Source organism: Mastigoproctus giganteus, chromosome 13, assembly GCF_048544385.1.
Source record: "Mastigoproctus giganteus isolate SK-2022 chromosome 13, ASM4854438v1, whole genome shotgun sequence".
In the NCBI taxonomy this organism is placed as follows: Eukaryota; Metazoa; Arthropoda; class Arachnida; order Uropygi; family Thelyphonidae; genus Mastigoproctus; species Mastigoproctus giganteus.
The window spans coordinates 164039026-164062409 of NC_143587.1; the positions used below are offsets into that span (position 1 = coordinate 164039026).

At 36.9% G+C, this 23384-nt stretch overlaps 1 protein-coding gene across 1 annotated transcript in view; it reads left to right on the forward strand.

Annotated features, from left to right (window-relative positions):
* LOC150076571 (heat shock 70 kDa protein 14-like) overlaps positions 1–23384 on the forward strand; it is a 231739-nt gene that overhangs the window by 109313 nt on the left and 99042 nt on the right. Inside the window, exons 6-7 of the mRNA XM_090387461.1 lie at positions 4469–4573; positions 19538–19693. Of these exons, the coding sequence (XP_090243587.1) occupies positions 4469–4573; positions 19538–19693 (261 nt within the window). The remainder of the gene's footprint in view (positions 1–4468; positions 4574–19537; positions 19694–23384) is intronic.

Below are 23384 nucleotides of genomic sequence, written 5' to 3' on the forward strand. Positions count from 1 at the left end.
TTTGGTTGTTGAATGAGGACAGCCTGCAAGGCATTTTGTTCACCCATAGAACAGTCTAGACTTGCTGCCCATCTATAAGCAGTGTAGACAAGCAGCAAGGATGGCCCAATATATCCTATCAGTGATTTATTGGACCATTTGCTTCTAGAGATAGTGAGGCTAAAATTTAAGGCACCATAAGGCATTCTAAGACTGCACTTGGAATACTATGTCCAGGTTTGAGGCTGCTTCTTCAATGAGTTCCAAGATGGACATGTTATATATTACTCAATTCCCCCCCCCATTAGTCCAACCTTGAGACATGCTATCTACAAGCATCTAATTGCTCACAAAGAAATCCTGCAGACAACAGATTTGTACTAAATTTTGATTCAAACAAGTGGGTTCTTAGATCTATACTTTCCCTTCTCTCACATCCTGTTGCTTAAGGACGAGAATGTGAAAACACCCCAGAGCTCTCGGCGCCAGAGGCGCCGAGAGCTGGAATTTGGGGAATACAATGTGTATAGAAAGGATAGACAGGACAGGAGGGGAGGAGGGGTTATGCTATTAATTAAGAAACACATAAAGTCCAAGGAAGTGAAGCCAGTCGACATCGATGGACAGGGCAGTGCCGAATCAGTTTGGTGTGACATAAGCATAGGGAAATCAAAATTGAGAGTAGGAGTGTGCTATAGGCCTAATGACTCTGATGAGTATAATAAGATATTGTACAGGGAAATAGAGTGGGCCAGTAAATCAGAGAGTCTTATAATGGGGGATTTTAATTTCCCAGATATTGACTGGAATTTGTGGGTTGGTCACTCGCACACTAGCAAGGCTTTTGTGGATTTATTGGATGATTGTTTTCTACACCAGCATGTTCGTGAGGCAACAAGAGGGAGCAATACTCTTGATCTGATTATCAGTAGTGACTCTTCATGCATTAAGAACCTGCAGATAAATGAACCACTAGGTGGCAGTGATCACAGTGTGTTGAAGTGGGATTTACTCAAGGAGGTAACTACCATCAGAGGTAAAGGGAAGGGTTTTTGTTTTCGTAAAGGCGACTATGATGGTCTGAGACAGTATTTAAATTCTATACAGTGGGACCAACTGATGATGTTACCAACAGCAAACTCAAAATGGGAAGCATTCAAGGAACTAATCTTGGAGGCTACCAGGCTTTACATACCAACTAAGAAATATTGTTCAAGGTTTAGGCCTAAATGGTTGTCAGATGAACTAATGAGACATGTGGCAGAGAAGAAAAATGCATGGGATACATATAAATTAATGGGTGACATGGAAGCCTATGATAGATATAAGTTGGTCTGTAACCAAGTCACAAAGGAGATTAGGCAGGCAAAAGCAGACTACGAAAAATCCTTGGCAAAGGATGCAAAGAAAAACAGAAAAGAGTTCTTTACATACTTGAACTCGAGAAGGAAAGGGATGAATCAGATTGGTCCACTGGATATTGATGGTTCAACAGTTGAGGATCCTGCTCAGGTGGCTAACAATCTAAACGAGTATTTTGCATCTACATTCACGCATGAGGAGTTATTCAGGAAGGAGAATGATGTAGGTAAAGTAAACATTGGCAGTGAGCTGGATGATTTTGTAATAACTGAGAGGAAAGTGGAGGAGAGATTGTTGAGGATAAACATAAAAAAGGCACCTGGGGTGGATGGGATCTATCCAGTTATATTAAAGGAGGCAGCAAAGGAAGTATGCAAACCCCTAGCCATAATTATGAGAGCTTCTTTGGACTCAGGGGAGGTACCCATAGACTGGAGATGTGCAAATGTAACCCCAATTCACAGGTAATTATAGACCTGTTAGTTTAACTTCTGTTCCAGGTAAATTAATGGAGGCACTGGTTAAAGAAGCACTGCAGGATCATCTAGACAAGAATTCAGTTATAGCTCAGACGCAGCATGGTTTTGTTAAGGGCAGGTCTTGCCTGACCAATTTGATTGGATACTATGATGTAGTCACAAAAGAACTGGATGCAGGGAATAACTTTGATATTATATATTTGGATCTTAGAAAGGCTTTTGATACTGTTGCACATGGAAGACTGCTGCACAAATTGGAGCAGTGTGGCATTGGAGGCAAATTGCTGCTATGGATAAGGGGATGGTTGAGTGGCAGAAGACAGAGAGTGGTAATCAATGGACACTGCTCAACGTGGACTAATGTTATTAGTGGAGTTCCTCAAGGTTCAGTGTTGGGTCCGTTGTTGTTTTCGGTGTTTATGAATGATATTGATGATGGGATATCAAGTTTAATGTCCAAGTTTGCAGATGATACAAAGGTAGGCAGGGTCGTCAAGGACACTACTGACGCTATGCTGCTGCAACAGGATCTGGAAAGGTTGAACAGATGGGCTGAGAGGTGGCAAATGAAGTTTAACATTGACAAATGTAAAGTACTGCATATGGGAAACAGTAACCCCAGAGCAACGTATCAACTCTGCGGTACCACACTGACAGTGGTGGAGAATGAAAAGGACCTGGGGGTAATTGTGCAGGGAGATATGAAGTTCTCTGAGCAGTGCAGACGAGCTGCAAGAGTAGCTCATGGTGTCTTGTCAATGATATACAGGAATTTTTCTAGCAGGGATAAGGAGGTGATTATTCCATTATTCCAAAATGGCAATGGTTAGGCCACATCTTGAGTACTGTATACAGGTCTGGAGGCCTCATTTCAAGAAGGATGTAGAGCTGCTGGAACGGGTACAGAGAAGGGCAACAAGATTAGTAAATGGAACAAAGGGTTGCTCTTACGAAGAAAGGCTTAAGTTTTGCAAATTACAGAGTCTGGAGACTAGGCACCGGCGAGGTGATCTGATAGAGGTGTATAAGGCCTTGAATGGTTTGAGCATGCTCAATGCCAATGGGATTCTTCATCTTTCTCAGAATAATCACCTCAGAGGGCATAAATTCAAATTGAGGAAGGACGGATGTCGGATAGATGTGCGGAAATTTGCCTTTGGCCAGCGGGTGGTTGGTTGGTGGAACCGACTTCCATCACTTGTTGTTGAAGTTGATAGCCTAAACAAATTTAAAGCTCAACTGGACAGGTATTTCGAACGAACGGAGGGGTGAAATGGGAGAGGGTTTTTTTTTGGGCTGATGCTGAATAAGCTTGCTTTCTTGCATCGTATGCCTCTACTAATGCTAATGCTAATGCTAATGCCTCCGTAGCCAGGTGGGCAGGAGCGGCAGTGCGTAGCACACGCTTCTTGATTAGACCGAGGTCCGAGCCCGTGATCACCAAATACGGAGGATGCGGAAAGGTCAGGGAATGACCACCGCATATCCTCGGAGCAATATAGCCTTAGTTGCTAATGCTCCTAAAAAAAAAAAAAAACCAACCAAATAACCCCCGAGCTCTCAGGTCGGTGGTCTCAGAGCAAGCGACAACTGAACAGTGCATCTATGAACAGTATTTATTTGGCACACATGCTAGCAGTAGTCTACACAGAAAACTCAGATGTTTGTTAAAGCTTGTTGGATATGAGCCAGCCCCCTCCACTAATTAAACAGAAGTACTTCCACTGATATGAAATACAGCTAGGCCTCTCTTTAACGAACTTCCACATAGTAGATTTTTCTATTTAGCAAATTTTTTTTTTTTGATTTCCCCTTGTTCATTACATTGAAAGTCATTTCCATATAACGAACTGATTTCAAGAGACCTGGGTATGCATCATTTGCACCTCTGGCCTTTTAGGCAATAGAGTTCATGCTGTAGAAAGCACGAATTAAGAGCTAAAAGTATTAAGAATTAATCACTTTAGCTTTTAAGAGCTAAAGGGTTTAATTCTTAAGAGCACGAATTAAGTGCTAAAATGTTCCACAATTCATTGGTGCCCTTAAAACCTATACAACTCCTCTACTGTACCAAGAGTCACGCTGGTCAACTGCTATCTGTGTCCACAGCCATTTTTAAAAAAAAAAAAAAAAGAAATCTCTTTAAAATTTGGTATCCTTGCCAGTAGTGTGTCAACCATTCTGAAAAACTGTTTCGATTCTCAAACTATGGTTATAATTTATAGTACTATGATTATATATTTAATATTCTTTTAAGACAGTGAATATTCAAGGCATTAATTTGTTCTTAAATGATGTTTACTCTGGTATTCTGTGAAGGAATTATGTAGTATATAACATGATACAGCTACTGCCAAATTAGAAACATTGTCCGCAGAATTTCTCTTATAAGTATTTGTATATACTGTTTACATGATTAAAAATGTGTTTTCTTTCTGCTGTTCTTTGTTGATATACCTAAAGCACAAGATTTTGAAATTGGCAAATTTTACTTACAACGAAGTTCATCTATATTCTTAACTTATTAATATTTGTTACTTAAGTTTTTATATGATACTGTTTTGTTTTTCTATGTGCATTAAATGTATCATTTAGTTGGATATAGAATTTTTTTTATTTTATTTGATTATGCATTTGATATTTGATAGAAAAGCAGCTACTTTGGCAGGATTTACAGTTTTACGGATAATAAGTGAACCAGCATCAGCTGCACTGGCTTACAAGATTTGCCAAGGACCTTCTAGTAATATTTGGTAATAAATAACTTTAATAAATTTCTTTATATTTAAATAGGCTAAGTGAGGAATGTTTAGAAAAAATCTGTTTTTCATTAAAAAATAGTAATAGTAAAAACAGATACAGACTAACTATGTATTATGTGCATGCTTGTTTAGTCTACTCTAGTTGTTTATAGATAAGGAGTAGTCCCCTGATGAATTTCCTGACTACGTATCATTTTTTCAACTATTATATTCAGATTTTGCATATTTGCCATCCCCTGACTCGACCTCTTCCTAAAATTACCCTCCCATATCTGAATATAGTCCCAGTTCATTTCCTCAGTCCCAGTTCATTTTTGAACTGGGTTTTTCAAATTCTTTCACCTGTTTAACCACTACTTCACTTCCATTTTTGACTATCCTTAAACTTCTCTTAGTTCAGTTTCAATGAACAATTTCTCCTCCACTTTGCTTTTAATTATTACAAAATGACTTAGCTCGCTGTTAGAGTTTGATAAACTTCTGGCATTCGGAGCAGCAGTGCGTAGCACACGCTTCTTGATTAGACCGGGTTCGAGCCCGTCACCACCAAATATGGAGGATGCGGAAAGGTCAGGGAATGACCACCGCATATCCCGGAGCAATATGGCCTTAGTTGCTAATGCTCCTAAAAACCAAATAACAACAACAGCATATCCCCGGAGCAATATGGCCTTAGTTGCTAATGCTCCTAAAAACCAAATAAGCAAATATCTGGCATTCCCCTTCTTGAATAACCGCTCATGTGTGAATGTAGATGCAAATACTCACTCAATTTATCAGCTAACTGAGCTTGATCATGAATAGTCAAAGCATCTGTGTTAATTGTGACCAATCTGATTAATCCCTTTCCTTCTAAATTTTACATAAATAAAGAACCCTTGGTATTTTTCTTTGCATCTTCTCTAAAAATTTCTTGTAATCTGCTTTCGCCTACCTAACCTCCTTTGTGACATGATTACAGACTAGCCTATATCTGCCATAGGCTTCTTGTTGCCTGATAATTTATATTCATCCCTTGCATTTCTCTTCTCTGCCATGAGCCTCATTAATCCATCTGACATCCATTTAGGACTAAACCTTGAACAGTATTTCTTAGTTGATATGAAAAGCTTAGTATCCTCCAAGATTAAGTCCCTGAAGGCTTCCCATTTAGAATTCACCGTTGTTAACATCATCAGTTGCTCCCACTGTATAGAATTTAACAACTCTCTGAACCACTGTAGTCACCTTTACGAAAGCAAAAAACCTTCCCCTCACTACTAATGGTAGTTACATCTTTAAATAATTCCCACATCAGTACACTGTTGATCACTGCCACCTAGTGGTTCCTTTATCTGCAGATTCTTAACCTATGAAGAATCACTGCTGATAATCAGATTAAGAGTATTACTCCTGGTTGACTCTCGAACATGTTGCTGTTAAAAACAGTCATCCAAAAATCCAGTAATGTCTTGCTAGTGTGCGAGTGACCCATCCACAATTTTGAGTCAATATTTGGAAAGTTAAAATCCCTCCATTATAAGACATTCTGGTTTACTGGCCCACTCTGTTTCTCTGCATAATTTCTCATTATACTCATCAGATTCATTAGGCTTATTACACACACCTACTCATTTTCCCTTTCCCAATGCTTATGTCACTCCACACTGACATAACATTACATTGTTGACCAATCTCAATTGGATGCACTTCTTAGATTTTGTTTTTTAACTAACAGCATAACCCCTCCTCCTTTCTTGTCATGTCTGTCCTTTCTGCACACATTGTAGTCCCCAAATTCCAATTCTGCAATGCTTGATCTGTGTGGCACAATATCTCTGATATCCCAACAATATTCGCTCTAGATGTCTTGACCACCACTTCAAATTCATCAAATTTATGTACTCTACTCTACTCCTAGAATTGGTGTACATGCAAGCATATATATACACCTATTCTTACATTTGTTCCGTGATAACTCCCTTGAAATCCCCAGTACCTCGCTTTCTTGGCTGCTGCTCATTCCAACAGAAGCAATGCAAGAATCACTTTAACCACCTTTGCCTATGGCTACCATTAATTTATTAGTCTGTGAATCCCCCAAGCTAGCAGTTTTCCAACCCTCCTAACTCTGCCTCAATAGCATCAGCAAATATTCTTGCATCCTTTCTATTTAAGTGTATCCCATCCCTGTAGAAACAATCTATCCTGTTAACAAGCACAGACCATGCTGGGAAAAATTCTACTCCTTGAGCCTTGCATAATCTCTCCAAGGCTGTCATCATATATTCCCTCCTTTCATGTCTAGGCAGAATTGCAGACACTTTCAAATTTAACATTGACTTTTTTTGAACATTGACCTGTACTTGATAAGTACAAGTGTCTGCAGATCTCCTACTTTTAATGTGATTATGTGTACAACAATATCACCCTTTGTACCCTTAAAAGATATCTGCTCTACAACGTCTTCAACTTTTTCCCTGGCAGATTCCACCTATCTTTTTTTGCACATTATATTTCCAGTTTCCCTGGCAATAGTCACCAACAATAACTATCTCCTATGGGACCAGCACATTCTGCCCTGAAGGTTGCCGCTGTTTTGCCTGATGATCAAGTGCAAGCTCTGGCATTGATGTAGGCAGCTGAGAGCTTGATGGGTCCCGTAATTTATGTCCTTCAAGCTCTCATAAAGGCCCATAACAACGCTGAGTTTACAACGTCATGTCCTGCTTATTCAGCTGAGTTGCTTCCCTGGCTGCCTATACATCTTTCTCCCCTTAATATTTACTCAGTGAGTGAGTGTGGGGCCCCAGGTCACTACTCGTGGTAGGGTAACCCCAAGGGTGGCCCAGTCATTAATTCAGTTTTGTCCAATCTTAGGTATCGTCCAGAATAATGGTTTGCAGCTATCCTGTCAGATTAAAATGTGATCATCTGGACGTGGTATGAGACATGGGCAGTTTTAGTTATTGGCTATTGTTTGACTGCGGGGGGAGGCTCTAAAGCCTGTCCTTGCATGTTTCTTCTTACTTCAAATACTTATTGAATAAATTTGAAGGTTTTTGATATGTTTTTGCTTCTATTATGAAACGGTGTTCTTGTCCCTTGGGGAAGGCCAGTATCAACTGTATTCTTTGGATTTTATAGATTGTGAACTCATAAAGAATGTGTGCCCAGTCTTCACTCTTGCCACAGGTACAGTTTGGGTTATCAGTCAGCCCCAAGAAAGTTAGTTTTGCCTTTAAGGAGCTGTGATCTGTCAATATTAAAGTTGTTAAAAGTCCATGTGTATTTGGGTGGTAGAAACTTCTTGCCACCGGTGGTAGAAACCTTTTGGTAACAACACCTTTGGTTTCCTGCTCAAATATGATTGTCATTGCTCATGGGTCATTGTGGTATTATTTTTTTCAGCTATGATGTCATTGGCTGTGTCAAGGGCTATTCCCAGAAATTCTGTGGGTATGCCCTTCCTGAGTCTATAATATTAAGCTTATTAGGGCTTTTTTCCAAGTGAAGTGGGAGAGCACCAGCCGCCACCTGCAGTGCTGTTGTGCTCACAGTGCAACATGTACAGGTGATAGTGAGAAGTATTGTTATCTGAATTGTCTAATTTGTTCCTGTTTCTGACTATGACCATGTGGTAAACCATGCACTGGCTGCATAGGTGATAACAAGCAAGAATACTGCTGGGTATATAATTGCCAGTCTTTCTTTTTTAGCCCCCAGTCTGCCCTACTGATTCTGGCAATCAAGCCTGAATAGCTTCTCACTTTTTTTGCCAAATATGTCAATTCGGGAAAGAAAGTTAATTCTGAGTCATACAACCCCTAGATATTTTAATTCTGATTCTATTTTTATGGTTTTTCCATTAATTTGGATTTGAGAGGGTCTCCTTATATCTAGATTTCCTTCCAAAAATATGGATTTAGTTTTTTCAGGTGATATCATGAGCATGTGTGCCCACTCCTTCAGTTGCACGAGGATGCCATTTGATCTTTGCTCTACAACCATTCTTGTATTTCCTTTTACAAGGAGAATCAAGATGTCTGCAAAGGCTAGGCTTTCCAGGGTCAGTAATTCATCTAGAACAATTGTCCTGGAACCTTGTGCAAACCAAGAAACTTCTGTCTTTGAAGTATATTACCTCATAGAGGTTTTGTGGGACATTTGTCTGGCAAAGTCTATTGAAATTGTCAACATATGTTTTTCTTTCTGTTTTGTACTTTTTTTTTTTTTTTTTTTTTTTTTTTTTTTGTAGTTGTTGGTGCATCGGCTTCTGTGGCCATGTTTTGTACTGCTGTTAGTAGGTGATGCATGGCATCCTCCATAGAGTTGCCCTGCTTAAAGCTGTGCTGATATTCTGTTATAAATTAATCTGTCATATATTTTCCCCAGTACAGGGAGGAGAGCTATTGGTCTATAAGATTTTGTATCTTTGGGAGGCTTCCCAAACTTCTTGGTGCACTATATCTATAGATGCCGATGTGTGCCAAATAAATCCCCAATCAACCAACCTCAGACTTCTTGAGAATTATCCTAGTACTGCTTTTTTTTCCAGATTGTAGGAAATTTTATTTCAGCCATACAATACAGGGCCATTAGTTTATCAGGGGCAATCTTAGCAAATTTTTTAATGATTGCAACTTCTAAGAGGTCAAAAACAGGACATTGTTTTTAATTAAAGCTGTTTGTAATTCTTCTTTTCTAAATAGAGGTTCTATGTTGGCATTTTCAAGTTGTGTTTTCTTTAATGATATCAATCTGAGTAGGGGAATAATCCCCAGCCTCAGTCTGGGTAATATTATTTAATACAATGGATTCCGGTTATTTGGGCCACCGGTTAATAGGGGCAGCCATTTATTTGGGGCAAATCTTAAAAAACAGAAACCAATTGAGAAACTAGCCAGGATTTACTTCGCTTAATTGGGACAGCATGCCGTTTAATCGGGGCAGGAGACGGCAGCACTGGAAATTACCCTATGATTGTCTCCAACGGTACCACCTGGTTTGGTCAAAATTCTGGAGGTCATAACCATAAAACAATTAGCAGTCACCTGTTTATTGGGCTTTTCTGTTAGTGAAATCTATCATAAATGGGCAGTAAACTTAATCTTACTGAATTTGCGATAATACGACAGCTGGAATTCTGTGGGTTATTATGGTGAAATGAGTTTACACTTCCACGAAATCTTCAATCATATAAAAAAATTAATTTTCAGATCTTCTCTTCATTCCTATTTTTAAAGCTTTGTGACTCGTTACTCCGTTCTCACTTGTCTCACTTGTGCGTATCGTGTTACTTGCAATTTGTGTGTGCCGTGTTCTTTGTTATTGATTGCTTATCTTTTTACTGTTTTAAATTTTAACCCACAAATGTCAGTGAACAGAAATGTCAACTAGTTCATATGTACGTATTACAGTACGTATTATTCCGATTATCACATATATTCTTCCAATTTTCACATATCACTTAATTTTTTAATTGGTAAGGTAATAAAGGGTAAATTTGTGCTTAATATATCTTTACTTTTATAGTCTGTGGATAATATATATTTTCTCTGATTAGAATCACTGTTAAATAGAATTAAAATTCAATTCACAAACGTGATCACAATGACCGGCACTAACTACACATTGTATAGTGAACGGTACTTTACTATGGTGAGTTCGTCGTAACGTGATTTTATTGTACAGTGAACTAATTGTAAAGGGGGGGAGTATATTGTATTTTTAACTATTTACATGAAACTTCGAATAATTGTGGCAGCCGCTTAATCTGGCTAAAATGCACTAGTCCCGATGTGTCCCAAATAACCGGAATGGACTGTATATTGTTTTTTCAGAAAAAATTAAACTTTTTTTCCTGAATTTTGAAAGCAAAATTTTCAGAATTTAAATTTATGCTTGGAGAATTTTATGCTTGGAAATATTTGATCTTTTCTGTATGGATTACAATAATTATTATACGTAACTTTTTATTTTTTAATAAAAAATTAAAAAATAAAAGGCAACAACTTTAAAGCTCACGTTTTAAGGAAAGTGCATTATATATAGCCGAAAAAAGTTTACTGTTTTTTCCCAGTTTTGTTTAACATAAATATACTTTACTTAGTAAATCAATACTTTTTATTTACTGATGTTTTTAAGTATACAGACTATAAAAGATATAAATATCATTCCCTTTACATTCTATTATTACACAATGCTGTAATGGACTTACATTTTACACATCCATTCTGAAAAAGTAATGTAATTTAGTTTGCTGGAACTGATGACACCATTTTTTCAGTACATAATTCTTAATAGTTGTCAGATGCAATAAATGAAGATGCTCTCTATCACTCTGTTCTAACCACACCATTAATGTTTTTGTGCTCATTAATGCTCATTAATTTTTTTGAGCACGCTAATTTCTAGTGCATTGTTTTTTTTTTTTTCCTTACACAAGTCAACCACATTATCTTCCGAGTAACTCCCTGTATCATCATTAGCTTCTGTTTGTCAATTATCTTTTCACTGTTCACAGAGGCTGTGATTTCTTTCTCTCTCAGCTAATGTGCAGCTGGAGATTCCGCATCCACCTTAATCCAAGCAGTCTGCTTTGTGTTCTGAAAATGCTGCCTAATTCAAGGTTATTATTAGTGATCTTGTCTTTTCCAATACATTTTTTCCAGCAGTCTTCAATTTCTATTGAGCTTACTTTCCCCCCCACGCTAAACCAGTATTGCATGCAACATCTTTCAGTTGTTAATGTTTTCAGAATTCTAAACCTGTATTTCTGAGTTCATAACTCCAGCAAGTAGCTCACCACAATAGTAGGCTTTGAAGGCTCAAATAATGTCCCTGATCCATAAGCTGAATTAGTGCAGTTGTGTTCCTTGGCAGAAATTCCAGTCTGATCTTGCTGTCTTTTGATTTCAGGACATCAGCTTAAGGATGAGCTGGGCAGTGATTCATCAGTAACAGAGCCTTTTCTTCCAAGTTTTTTTGGAAAGCAAGTGCTGTCTCACTTAAACTGTGAAGCAAAAATATCATTTCATCCAAGTGTTAGAGGTATTTTTATAGATCATAGGTGGAAATTTCATGTTGATGTTCATAAAACATTGGAGACTGCCAATGCACAGTGGCTTTAGCTTGTGATTTCCAGTCTTGCACACAGTAACAGAGTAATTCTCTCTCATTGTTAGTTTTCTTACCCACTTTTTAGGATGTTTTTTTAATATCCAGTGACTTGGCAGGGAGAAGTTTTTAGTACAGCTCTGTTTCATCACAGTTCAGCTGTGACAAAAAGCTGTACTAAAGTTGAGCTGTGATTCAAGCTGGCGAATTCACAGATGAACAGCTGTTCATCTGTGAAGTCACTAGCTTGAATCACATTATGCAGAAATTCAGGAAACACTTCTGCTGCTGTAATGTCACCACATGCAGATTTGCCTACAAGACAATGGGATATCCCACGACAAGCCTTCCAACTTAAAAGCCACTCTTTAGAAGCTTTAAATGTGTCATCATCTCCACCAGGTAGCTGATGAAACTTTAGTGACCATGCTTTTGTAATTACCCCATTTATCAATACTCCTTCACTACACTATTATAGAAATCACTGGTTTAAGCATTGGTCCACATCACTGTTTTACCAAGTCTAGTTTTCTTTCTTTGGAGGCCTACTTACCTTCTACTACAGAGTCTATGAAGGCATAGTTTTTCTTCATCTTTCATCCAACCCTGAATCGATCTATCTAGAATTACACACTCGCAAAATATACTGTGTTTTCTTTTGCTACTCTTCACTCTTTCGATACATACTTTTCTTCAACTATATAATTTTTTTTCTTTTGGTGGCTGTTACTTCATTCCTTTATCTTTTGAGAGAACTAAATCAAAACCAAACTGACTTATCCAGTGTGAAATTGCTAGAACAGATTACTTTTTTTCATAATTCACATTGGGGGGACACGATTGTACAGATTTACTGTACTGCGGGTTAAACCCGCAGTACAGTAAACCTCGATTTAACAGATTTCGGATTTAACAGACCGGACAAATATTAATAATACAGTAATGTACATATTAATCTCGACCATATTATTATTTTTTAGGTTATACAAAATTTCAGTGTTATTATAAATTAAAAATTAATAATAATTGCCTATTTCCATTATTGTTTTGATAATTACCTGCTTTTATTTTTATAATCAAAATCAATAGAATTTTTTTATTCTTTCTGAAAAAGTGTTCAAATATCTGTGTTCCTGGATAAGAGCAGGCAGTGACTTGTGAGCTGAATGTGACTCGAGACACTAAACTGCAGGTCTACTGACTCGCTTTGTTTTGGTCTCAGTCTGCCTCAAGCTATCGTGTGGTCAGGTTGTATACAGAGTGTTTCTGTGATTTCTGAATTGTGACTTTATTAAATAATTTTTCAATTTAAAATGGCATCAAGTGATAAAGGAGTTAAAAGAAAGTGTGTGAACTTAAATGTGGCACAGAAATTAGAGCTAATTGAGAAATTAGAACAAGGTGTCTCAGTAGCACGTGTTTGTGAAATTTACAGTGTAAAAGAAACAGTTTCTGATATCTGTAAATCAAAGGCCAAATTGCAACATTTTATATATATAAGAGAATATTTACATATTCTTCATTATAATTTTATATTGAACAGTAGATATTGTATTAAAGGTTTTTTTTTTTTTTTTTTACATTAAGAACAATAAAAAAATGCCTCCCTCCCAGGTTACATTTGATTTAACGAACTTCTGGCTTCAACGGACACCCCTTCTCCCCTATTAGTTCGTTAAATCGAGGGTTTGCTGTATATTTGAAACTGTGGTATGACGATATGTGTTATGTTGAGGTTGCAATGTATCTGAAAATGCTCTGTTTTACACCTTTATTTTCAAAAAAAGTCAAATGAAAATATTAATTCTGCTGGGGGTGGGGGGGGGAGCTTAAGTAAAGTTTCCATCATAATTTAATTCCAATGAAAGGATATTGAGGGTGAGGGTATCCAATCCATGTGTTTGACAAGATTTTGCAGCTCTGATGAACGCTAAGTTTTTAATTATATTTAGCTGTTTTATTGACTTAATTGTTATATTAAATTATTTTCTATAAGTAGCTTATAGACCTAGTCAAGCTCTTTGGTTCATTTTGAATTTATATAGCGATTTTGAAAGTTAATTAATACTTAGTGTCCATAGATTTACTGTTTGTAACTTGCCACCATTGTTGTGCGATACAACATATATCCCGAACTTGATAGTGTAAGATTTAATGTAAAACTAGATAGCGAAACACGTAGCACTGTATTAGAAATCTCTTAGCTTAGTATAGTACAGTATTATCAATTAATCAGTAAAATTTATTAATCTTATTAAATTTCATTGTAAATTCATACATAACTTGACAGGAGGTATGAAAATCATACAATGTAACTCGGAGAGAATACTTGATACTGAAATATATATATATATATATATATATATATAAGTTTGTATTAATATATTGAACAAAGTATGCATAAATGGATGTGAAAGTTACACAAAGTGCTAGTAACTAGAAGGGTGTGAAAAGTAGAAAAGAAGTGTAGCAGATTTGTGAAAGGTGAAAGAATGTTATTATCCTAAAGGTTATGATGAATTAAGAGAATTATGGGCTGAAATAGCGAGCCAACAGAAATTGGGAGAACTGTAAAGTAAAATTAGTATGTCAAAATACTAATAAAATAAAAAAATAAAAATGCAAATAAATCAATAGAAAATTAAAATAAAATGATAGTGTTATAGGTGTCATCAGATATGGGTGGATACATAGAAAATGGTTGAATATAGATAAGGCAAATATGCTTGATCTGATGTCAGCTAAAATAAATAAATATTGATACATGATCAGGTATTTCATCAGGGAACTACACCTGACCATGTATGTATCAGGAATGGCGTTTCTATACTTGTCCATAGTAGTAGTAGAAGAAAAATGAAAGGCCAAAAAGCAACAAAAATGAAATTAGCACTGGACAGGGTAGTCCCAGTGCAGTGTAATTTATTTAGATAAAAATAAGGATCTTAAGTTAAAATAAATATGGTTAATATAAATATGTAGAATTTAGTGTAGGATTTTATTATGTATAGATAGGATTTAAATGATTGAATAAATAAATTTGGAACAAGCAATGGTATAGGGTCAGGTATTAAATTGAGGGTGGGGAAGGGGAAAAGGAATATTTTAAATAAATAAAGACAAAAAATAGCAATAGAATTAGGATAATAGGAACGTTCGTACCACCCTCATGTACATTAATAGTTTTACAAACGGGAAGTACAGTTGAAATAGACAGCAGAAAGATAAAAAGCAAAGAAAAAGTTATTAAATAACACTAAGCTTGCTGGGATTGTGAAGCCCAACCTTATAGTAAGGACTCTGGCATTTGTAAGCATTAGTATAAAAGGGAGCTAATATGCTTGTAACGAAATGAAAATATGTGTCGAAACATGCCAAGAAATGAAACTGAAAGTATAATAAGAAAGTAAAAGTGAATGATACCTGGAGTATTTCAAGAAATGCATAGCTGAAACAAACAAGCAGCAAAAAATATATACGTAGCAGACAGGAAAAGGTGGGGGGATGACACACGCATATCCATAGAGTAGATGAATGCAAGCAAAGCTCACCACATTAGCAATATAACTACATAATAAAGCAATATATATTTTTTATAATGTGTTATAACTGCATTGGGATATAAGTTTACGGTTATATTTTTATATTGAAATTGAATCAAAATCATGACTGAGACCAGAGCAGCAATGCAAACAGCTCAAGCTAATGAGAATGCTGTGGCTCAGGAGAGAACTGAGGGGGCGGTTGTCCTCTGAATCACAGCCTTTTGAAATGCACTGCTTGTTTGATGTTTGTGGAGCAATCTGGAACGGGACATGATATTGCCAAGGAGAATATCTTTGTGTGCACGCAGTGTAAGGAGTGTGAGGAAATCAGGTACCAATTCAGCATTGTTATGGGCCTATATGAACGCTTGAAGGACAGGGTGAATGCCCTCGAAGGATTTAAATTGAGGGGCCCATCAAGCTCTCAGCTGCCCACATCAATGCCAGAGCTTGCACTTCACGCAACACAGCAGCAACCTTCAGGGCAGAATGTGCTGGTCCACAGGAGCTAGTTATTATCGGTGACTCTATTGTCAGAAAGATGGGAAATATATTGTGCAAAAAGGATAGGTGGAATAGGATCGGGGTATGTCTGCCAGGGGCAAAGGTTGATGACGATGTAGAGTAGATATGTTTTAAGGGCACAAAAGGTGATATTGTTGTACATGTTGGCACTAATGGCCTTAAGAGTAAGAGATCTGCAGATTTAATTAACAAGTACAGGTCAATGTTGAAAAAAAGTCACGAATTAGGGTTTAATTTGAAAGTGTGCAATTCTGCCTAGACTCGATAGGAGGGGAGTATATGATGAGATCCTTGTCAATCAGTTCGGCCCTAGAGAGATTGTGCAAGCCTCATGGGGTAGAATTTTTTTTCATCATGGGCTGTGCTTGTTAAGAGGAGAGACTGCTTCTACAGGGATGGAATGCACTTAAATAGGAAGCGTGCAAGAATATTTGCTGATGCTATTGAGGCAGTGTTAGGTGGGTCGGAAAACTGCTAGCTTGGAGGATACATGAACTAATAGATTAACAGTAGCCGCTGTCAGAGGTGAAAGTGGTTCTTGCACTGCTTCTATTAGAATGAGCAGCAGCCTGGAAAACAAGGTGCAGGGGATTCCAGAGACTGCTGGGAGTCATTGCGGAAAAGGTAAATACATGGGCTGTGTTAGGGTAACAGGCGAATGTATACTTGCATGTACCAATGCTAGGAGTATAGTTAATAAATTTGATGAGCTTGAAGTGCTAGTCAAGACATCAAAGGCAGATATTGTTGGGATATCATAGATGTGGTGTCACACAAATATAAGGAATGCGGAACTGGAATTTGAAGAGTACAATGTGTACAGGAAGGATAGACAAGATAGGAGGGGTTATGCTATTAGTTAAGAAACACAAAATCCAAGGAAGTACAGCCAGTCAACATGGCTGGAGAGTGCAGTGTCGAGTCAGTTTGGTGTGATGTAAAAGCACTGAGAAAGCAAAATTGAGAGTAGGAATGTGTTATAGGCCTAATGACTCTGATCCGTATAATAAACAACTGTACAGAGAAATAGAGTGGACAAATAAATCAGTGTCTTGTAATGGGAGATTTTAATTTTCCAGATATTGACTGGAATTTGTGGATTGGTCACACACACACACACACACACACACACACACACACACATAGCAAGGCTTTTGTGGATTTATTGGATGATTGTTTTCTACATCAGCATGTTCCAGAGGCAACTAGAGGTAAATACTCTATCTGATGATTGGTAGTGATTCTTCATGTATTAAGAATCTGCAGATAAAGGAACCACTAGGTGGCAGTGATCACAGTGTGCTAAAGTGGGATTTACTCAGAGGTAACTGCCATCGGGGTAAAGGGAAGGGATTTTGTTTTCGTAAAGGTGACTGTGGTGGTCTGAGACGGTATGTAAATTCTGTATGGTGGCACCAACTGATGATGTTACCAACAGCAAATTCAAAATGGGAAGCATTCAAAGTAGCTTCAAAGAATTAATCTTTGAAGCTACTTTTCATAAAACAACTACAATATTTTTTAGTTTTATGAAAACAACTAAACAACTAATATTTTTTAGTTGTTTTCATAAAACAACTAAAAAATATTGTTCAAAGTTTAGGCCTAAATGGATGTCAGATGGACTAATGAGGTATGTGGCAGGGAAGAAAAATGCATGGGACCAATATAAATTAACAGGTGACACGGAAGCCTATGATAGATATAAGCTGGTCTGTAACCAAGTTACAAAGGAGGTTAGGCAGGCGAAGGCAGATTACGAGAAATCTTTGGCAAAGGATGCAAAGAAAAACAGCAAAGAGTTCTTTACTTATGTAAACTCTAGAAGGAAGGGGATGAATCAGATTGGTCCACTTGATATCGATGGTTCAACTGTTGATGATCCTGCCAAGGTAGCTACCCAACTGAATTGAGTATTTTGAATCTACATTCACATATGAGGAATTATACAGGGAGGGGAATGCCAGAGGTAAATTCCTGATATTTTACTTCTGGTAACCCCTTCTCAAAAAATGTGGTGTGTGAAAGTAGGTGCAAAGTATTTATTCAGCTTATTAGCAACCTGTACAGGATTATCAACAGTGGGCCACTGCAATATTCATCCCTTGTTAATATATACAAAGAATTTCCTACTGCCTATCTTTGCATTCTTAGCCAAAGACTTCTCATAATCTGCCTCTACATAAATCCCTGAATATCTTGAATATAAGTTATTCAGAGTTATTCATACACTAGAGGAGCACTATAGCCTCAGCAGCTCGTGCACCATTAAACCCCATAACACACACATACACTAGATTGTACTTAGCATATGACTCCGTATTGCTGTACTGTTTATAATCATCATATGTATTTTTCTCCACTAAGCTCATCAGTTTACCTCACATCTATTTTTATCTAAATCTTGAACAATATCTCTTAGTTTAAAATGCTTAGTGGCCTTTATGATTTCATCTGAACACTTCCCTTTTGATATTTACATTTTTCAACATCAGGTTCTCACATTCAAGAGTTTAAAAGATGGCTGAACCCCTTTGTAATCAGTTTTGCTGGGGAAAAACATTCCTTTTACCCTTTGAACTAATTATTTCATTGAATAAATCCAGCATCATACACTATGATCACTGCCACCTAGAGATTCCTTTACTTGAAGATTCTTTGTACATCATGAATCAGTGATAACCAGATCAAAAATATTGGGCTCTCTTGTTGCTTCTTTAATGTGTTGGTTGAAAAAACATTCACCCAACAAATCAAGAAATGTTTTTTCTAATGAGTGAGCTATCAATTCTTTTCTTTAAGAATTCTTTGTGCTTTAAGTTGAATTTTTAAAAGGTGTAGTTCCTGTGAATAAACATGGAAAGTTAAAATCCCCAATTTGTATGATTTTAACTTTGTGAGTTGCTAGTTTGTAGGCAAAATTAGCAACTCACTGATAATTAGCAATGGGAAACTGAAAATAATATTTGAATAATATGTGTAACATATTTGTGTTGAACCATACCCTGCATTGCTGAAACCTTTGTGGTAATTGTGTTACTATAAACTGAGCAGGAATGAATAAATCTTTTTAATAATTTGTGAGCATAATTTTTCAAATTGTTAAAAGAACATTCATCCTTGAGACATGCACTTTACCACAGATAAGTGGTTTCTGAATGTATTATTAGAATGACTGTTAACACTAGAGAAAGTAGCCTATTTGATAGGATTAGGTTCTGCCGTCTGTAATTTGAAACTCCTGACTACTTAGTTATTTCAAATTAAGGATGGCAGGACATGAATATTCTTTCAGGGTTTTGCCCTATGTTCCAAATCACTATCAGTTTGCCACAGAAGAGAATCAAATACTATTCAAGAGGGAAACAGCCAACTGACAGGCTGTCATCTTTTCTTTGTGCTTTAAGTTGAATTTTTAAAAGCCATATGAAAGTTTAGTTAGTGTATTGAAAATAAGTTTTGCAGTGTTTGTTAAATCACATTGTTGTTTTTCTCACAGAATAGAATAAACTGATATTTAAGTTTTAACAGCTACCCAACCAACCATCTATCCATAATTAACTTTCTCAAATTTTTTTCTTTTTGTGTGTACATCTTGATTTGAATTTCTAAAAATTATACAAAAATCTAGTTGATGTAGTTGCATAGAAGTTTACAGAAATTTTAAAAATGTCATGATTAAAAATGTTAGTGTTCATTAACTTAACTTTTGATTGCAAATAATGTTTAAATAAGCTAATTATATTATATCTGATTTTAACGTTTTAATCCTTTTTTTTTTTACCAGTCTTATATACAGAATGGGTGGAACATCTGTTGATGCAACTGTTATTCAAGTTGTTGATGGTATATACCGGGTTTTATCTCATGTAAGGAGATGTTCATTAGGTGGTGACTCTTTAACCAGTCAACTTGTAGACTTCTGTGCTGATCAGTTTCTAAGGTATTGCAAAAAAAAAAATATATATATATATATATTTGTTTATTTATTTTCTCTCTCCCTTTACTACTATTATACAGCTGATAGTATGCCATTCTTATATAAATATAACAGTTACATAGAAGTTTACAGAAATTTTAAAAACATTAGTGTTCAATAACTTTTGATTAATTTGCTACATTCCAGTAAAAACTAAATCATAATGCTAAAAGTTTCTAGCAGCTCATTAATAAACATAATTTAATCTAAATAAATATGATTTAAATAAAAACATAATTTGGATAATTTTTTAGGTGTGTTTGTAAATGCCTGTTTTGTGTTTACCATTATCAATCTGCATTAACAATTCGATTCCACTGGGCAGATTAGGAAATTTTATATTTGGGTCTTTTAGAAGATATGTTTATCCACCCAAAATTTTGATAAAATTGTAAATTCAGATTTTTTTTTTTTTTTTTTTGCTTCTTTTTAAGTTACTTATATATTCAAATGAAAGTACCCTTTGGATGTTTGAGCACTGTGTAATAAGAAGTAATATCGACTCCAAATTTTTGGTGCTTCTTCTGTTAGGCTCTAGTTTTCAGCTAATTTCTCATTCCATATCCCTATTCCATTTTCTCCAGCAGAAATCTTTAAACATTAAAGGGTGTCCAGGAATTACTAGAGAAAAAAATTTCAGATGATCACATTTGTTTTGTCGATCCATGGAATGGTTTTAGGTCTTCTCTACTACAAAAAAAAATACAGTGCATTCCAGATAATGAGACCACATCGGGGAAAATGAAATGTGGTCCTGTTATGCAGCTGGTCCCATTAACTGTAGCATTAAAGGGGATGCAAAAAAAAAAATAAGTTCAAAGCAAAATCTTATTTATTAAACTATAATGGAACTGATTAAGAACATACAAAACTTAAAATTAATGAAAAATTACATCTAATTACGAACTTGTCAAAGTTGATTGCTGTGCACTTTCAACTGACTTTATATGAAAAAAAACCATACCATTGATCCAATGCAGATATGGGACTGTTTTCATTTCCTTCTTGCATAAAATAGTGTCTTAAGTTGGCAGTACATTTCATTGCATCTGTGTGTTTCACTCGCTCAGGAACGGGCATGTCATCTTCGTCACTAGCCAACCCTTCAGATACTTGTGGTGTTTTGCTACAATTTGATAAACAATGTTCTCAAGATCATTTTCATTGTAGCATTTCAGATTTTTGTCAACACACAAAAACTCCTCCACATTTGTAACTTGCTGCAGTGACAGCACAGTTTTAGTTTTGACTGGTGCAGTTTCAGCATTCTCTGTATCTAAATGCTGAAAGCCAACATGAGCAAAACAGTTTTTAATTGTCTTGCAATTGATAATGTGCCAGCTATCTGCGACATATTGTATCGCTTGTAAAATGATTTCCTGATTTCCTTTGCTGTTGATGATGTTGTATATGATGTATACTGTTGTATATGATGTATATGATGTGATTTTAATGTTCACAACTCCAGTTGGCTTCCGTTTTCTAGTCACACCGACCCAGCAGGTCGAGATGCTGAGGCTTTTGCAATTACTAATGACCCGGCGCCTCCGTAGCCAGGTGGGCAGGAGCAGCAGTGCTTACCACGTGCTTCTTGATTGGACCGGGGTTCGAGCCCATGCCCACCAAATACGGAGGATGCGGAAAGGTCAGGGAATGACCATCGCATATCCCCGGAGCAATATGGCCTTAGTTGCTAATGCTCCTAAAAACCAAATAAAAAACAACTAATGACCTAGCACAGATTGTTCATTTACCTACAAGAATACCAGACAATCGCCAATACGCTGATCTTTTTCTCACAAACAACCCTTCTAAGTACACGGTCGAAGTGAGAGGTCCTTTAGGCACTTCAGATCACAACTTGGTGATTGTCTCTTCTCCAATGGAACCTTTATCTCATGGCTATTCCCAACCTCGTGTTGTTTGGCATTACAAGAATGCAAAATAGGATGACCTGCGAGACTTCTTTTCTTCTTTTCCTTGGTCGGATTACTGTTTCAAAACTTCTGATGTCAATGTTTGCTCAGATCGTGTCAGCGAAATTATTCTTGCAGGAATGGAATCCTTTATCCCACACTCCACTTTAAAATCTCGTCCCTTATCTAAACCTTGGATTTCCAATAAATGTGCTAAGGCTGTTCAAGAGAAGAATGTTGCATATCGTAATTGGCTTGTTTCTAATTCTTCAGTGTCATTTTCTGCCTACACCAAAGCTCACAACAATTGTAAAGCAGTTATTAATCAGTCCAAACTAGAGTTTGAACAGGCTAAGAGTAGAAAACTTGCTTCTTGCCCTAATGGTAGCCGAGCATTCTGGTCTCTTGCCAAAGCTATTGGCCGCAACTTTTGCCCATCTCTGCTCCCCTCTGCCCAAACCAGATGGTTCTGTTGTCACTTCAGTCAAGAATAAAGGTGACCTGCTAGCATCCCATTTTTCTTCCAGCTCATGTATTTATGATCTTGGTAAAACACCTCCCACCATTCCCAACACGCTCCATTCAATGCCTCCTGTGGTCTTCCGTCAAAAGGATATCAGAAGGATTTTGATGAATCTTGATGCTAAGAAAGCTCCAGGTCCTGATGGTATTTCTCCACTTGTTCTCAAAACCTGTGCTCCTGAGCTTACTCCTATTCTTTGCTGCCTTTTTCCCCTTTCTTATTCCAAAGGTGTTTTTCCTTCTGCTTGGAAATTTGCTCATATCCAGCTAGTTCCCAAAAAGGGTGACAAATCCCTCCATTCTAATTATCGTCCCATTGCAATTACTTCTATTCTCTCTAAAGTAATGGAGAAATCAATTAACCCCCAACTCTTAAACTACCTAGAAACCTTCTGTCTGATCAATGATCGCCAGTATGGATTCCGTCAGTGTCGATTCACTGGTGATATTCTGGCTTATGTTACCCATTTATGGACTAATTCAATGGAAATGTTCGGTGAAACACAAGTAGTTGCTCTTGACATCTCAAAGGCTTTTGATTGTGTTTGGCATAAAGGTCTTCTAAACAAGCTTCCATCTTATGGTTTGCCAACTGTTTTTAGTAATTAGTTATCTAGTTTTCTCTCTGATCGCTCACTGAGGGTGATGGTAGATGGCTCTCTGTCTTCTAACTTCTCCACTAATGCTGGTGTCCCCCAAGGTTCAGTTCTTTCCCCCACTCTATTCCTTTTGTATATCAATGACCTTCTTCCATTGACTGGAAATCCTATCCATAGTTTTGCCGATGATAGCACATTGCATTCAACTTTCCATTTTGAGAAACCTTGTCCTGCTCAATCAGCTTCAACTTCTCGAAAATCTGCTACCAATTCCTTAAATGCCGATCTTCAGGTAATTCTCCAGTGGGGCAAAGACAACTTAGTTGATTTCAACCCTTCTAAAACTCAGTCTTGTCTTATATCTCGCAAAAAGGATTCTTCTGCTCCTATGCTTATCTTTAGTTACACTCCGATTTCTAGGCAAAATGATATATCTCTTTTGGGGATTACCCTGACTTCTAATCTCTCTTAGCACAAGCACATTACAAATATTGCTTCCTCTGCATCTAAAAAACTTGGTTTTCTCTTTCGCTCTCGGCTTTACTTTTCTTCCAAACAGCTGCTCACTCTGTATAAATCGCAAATCCGCCCTGCTATGGAATATTGTTCCCACATCTG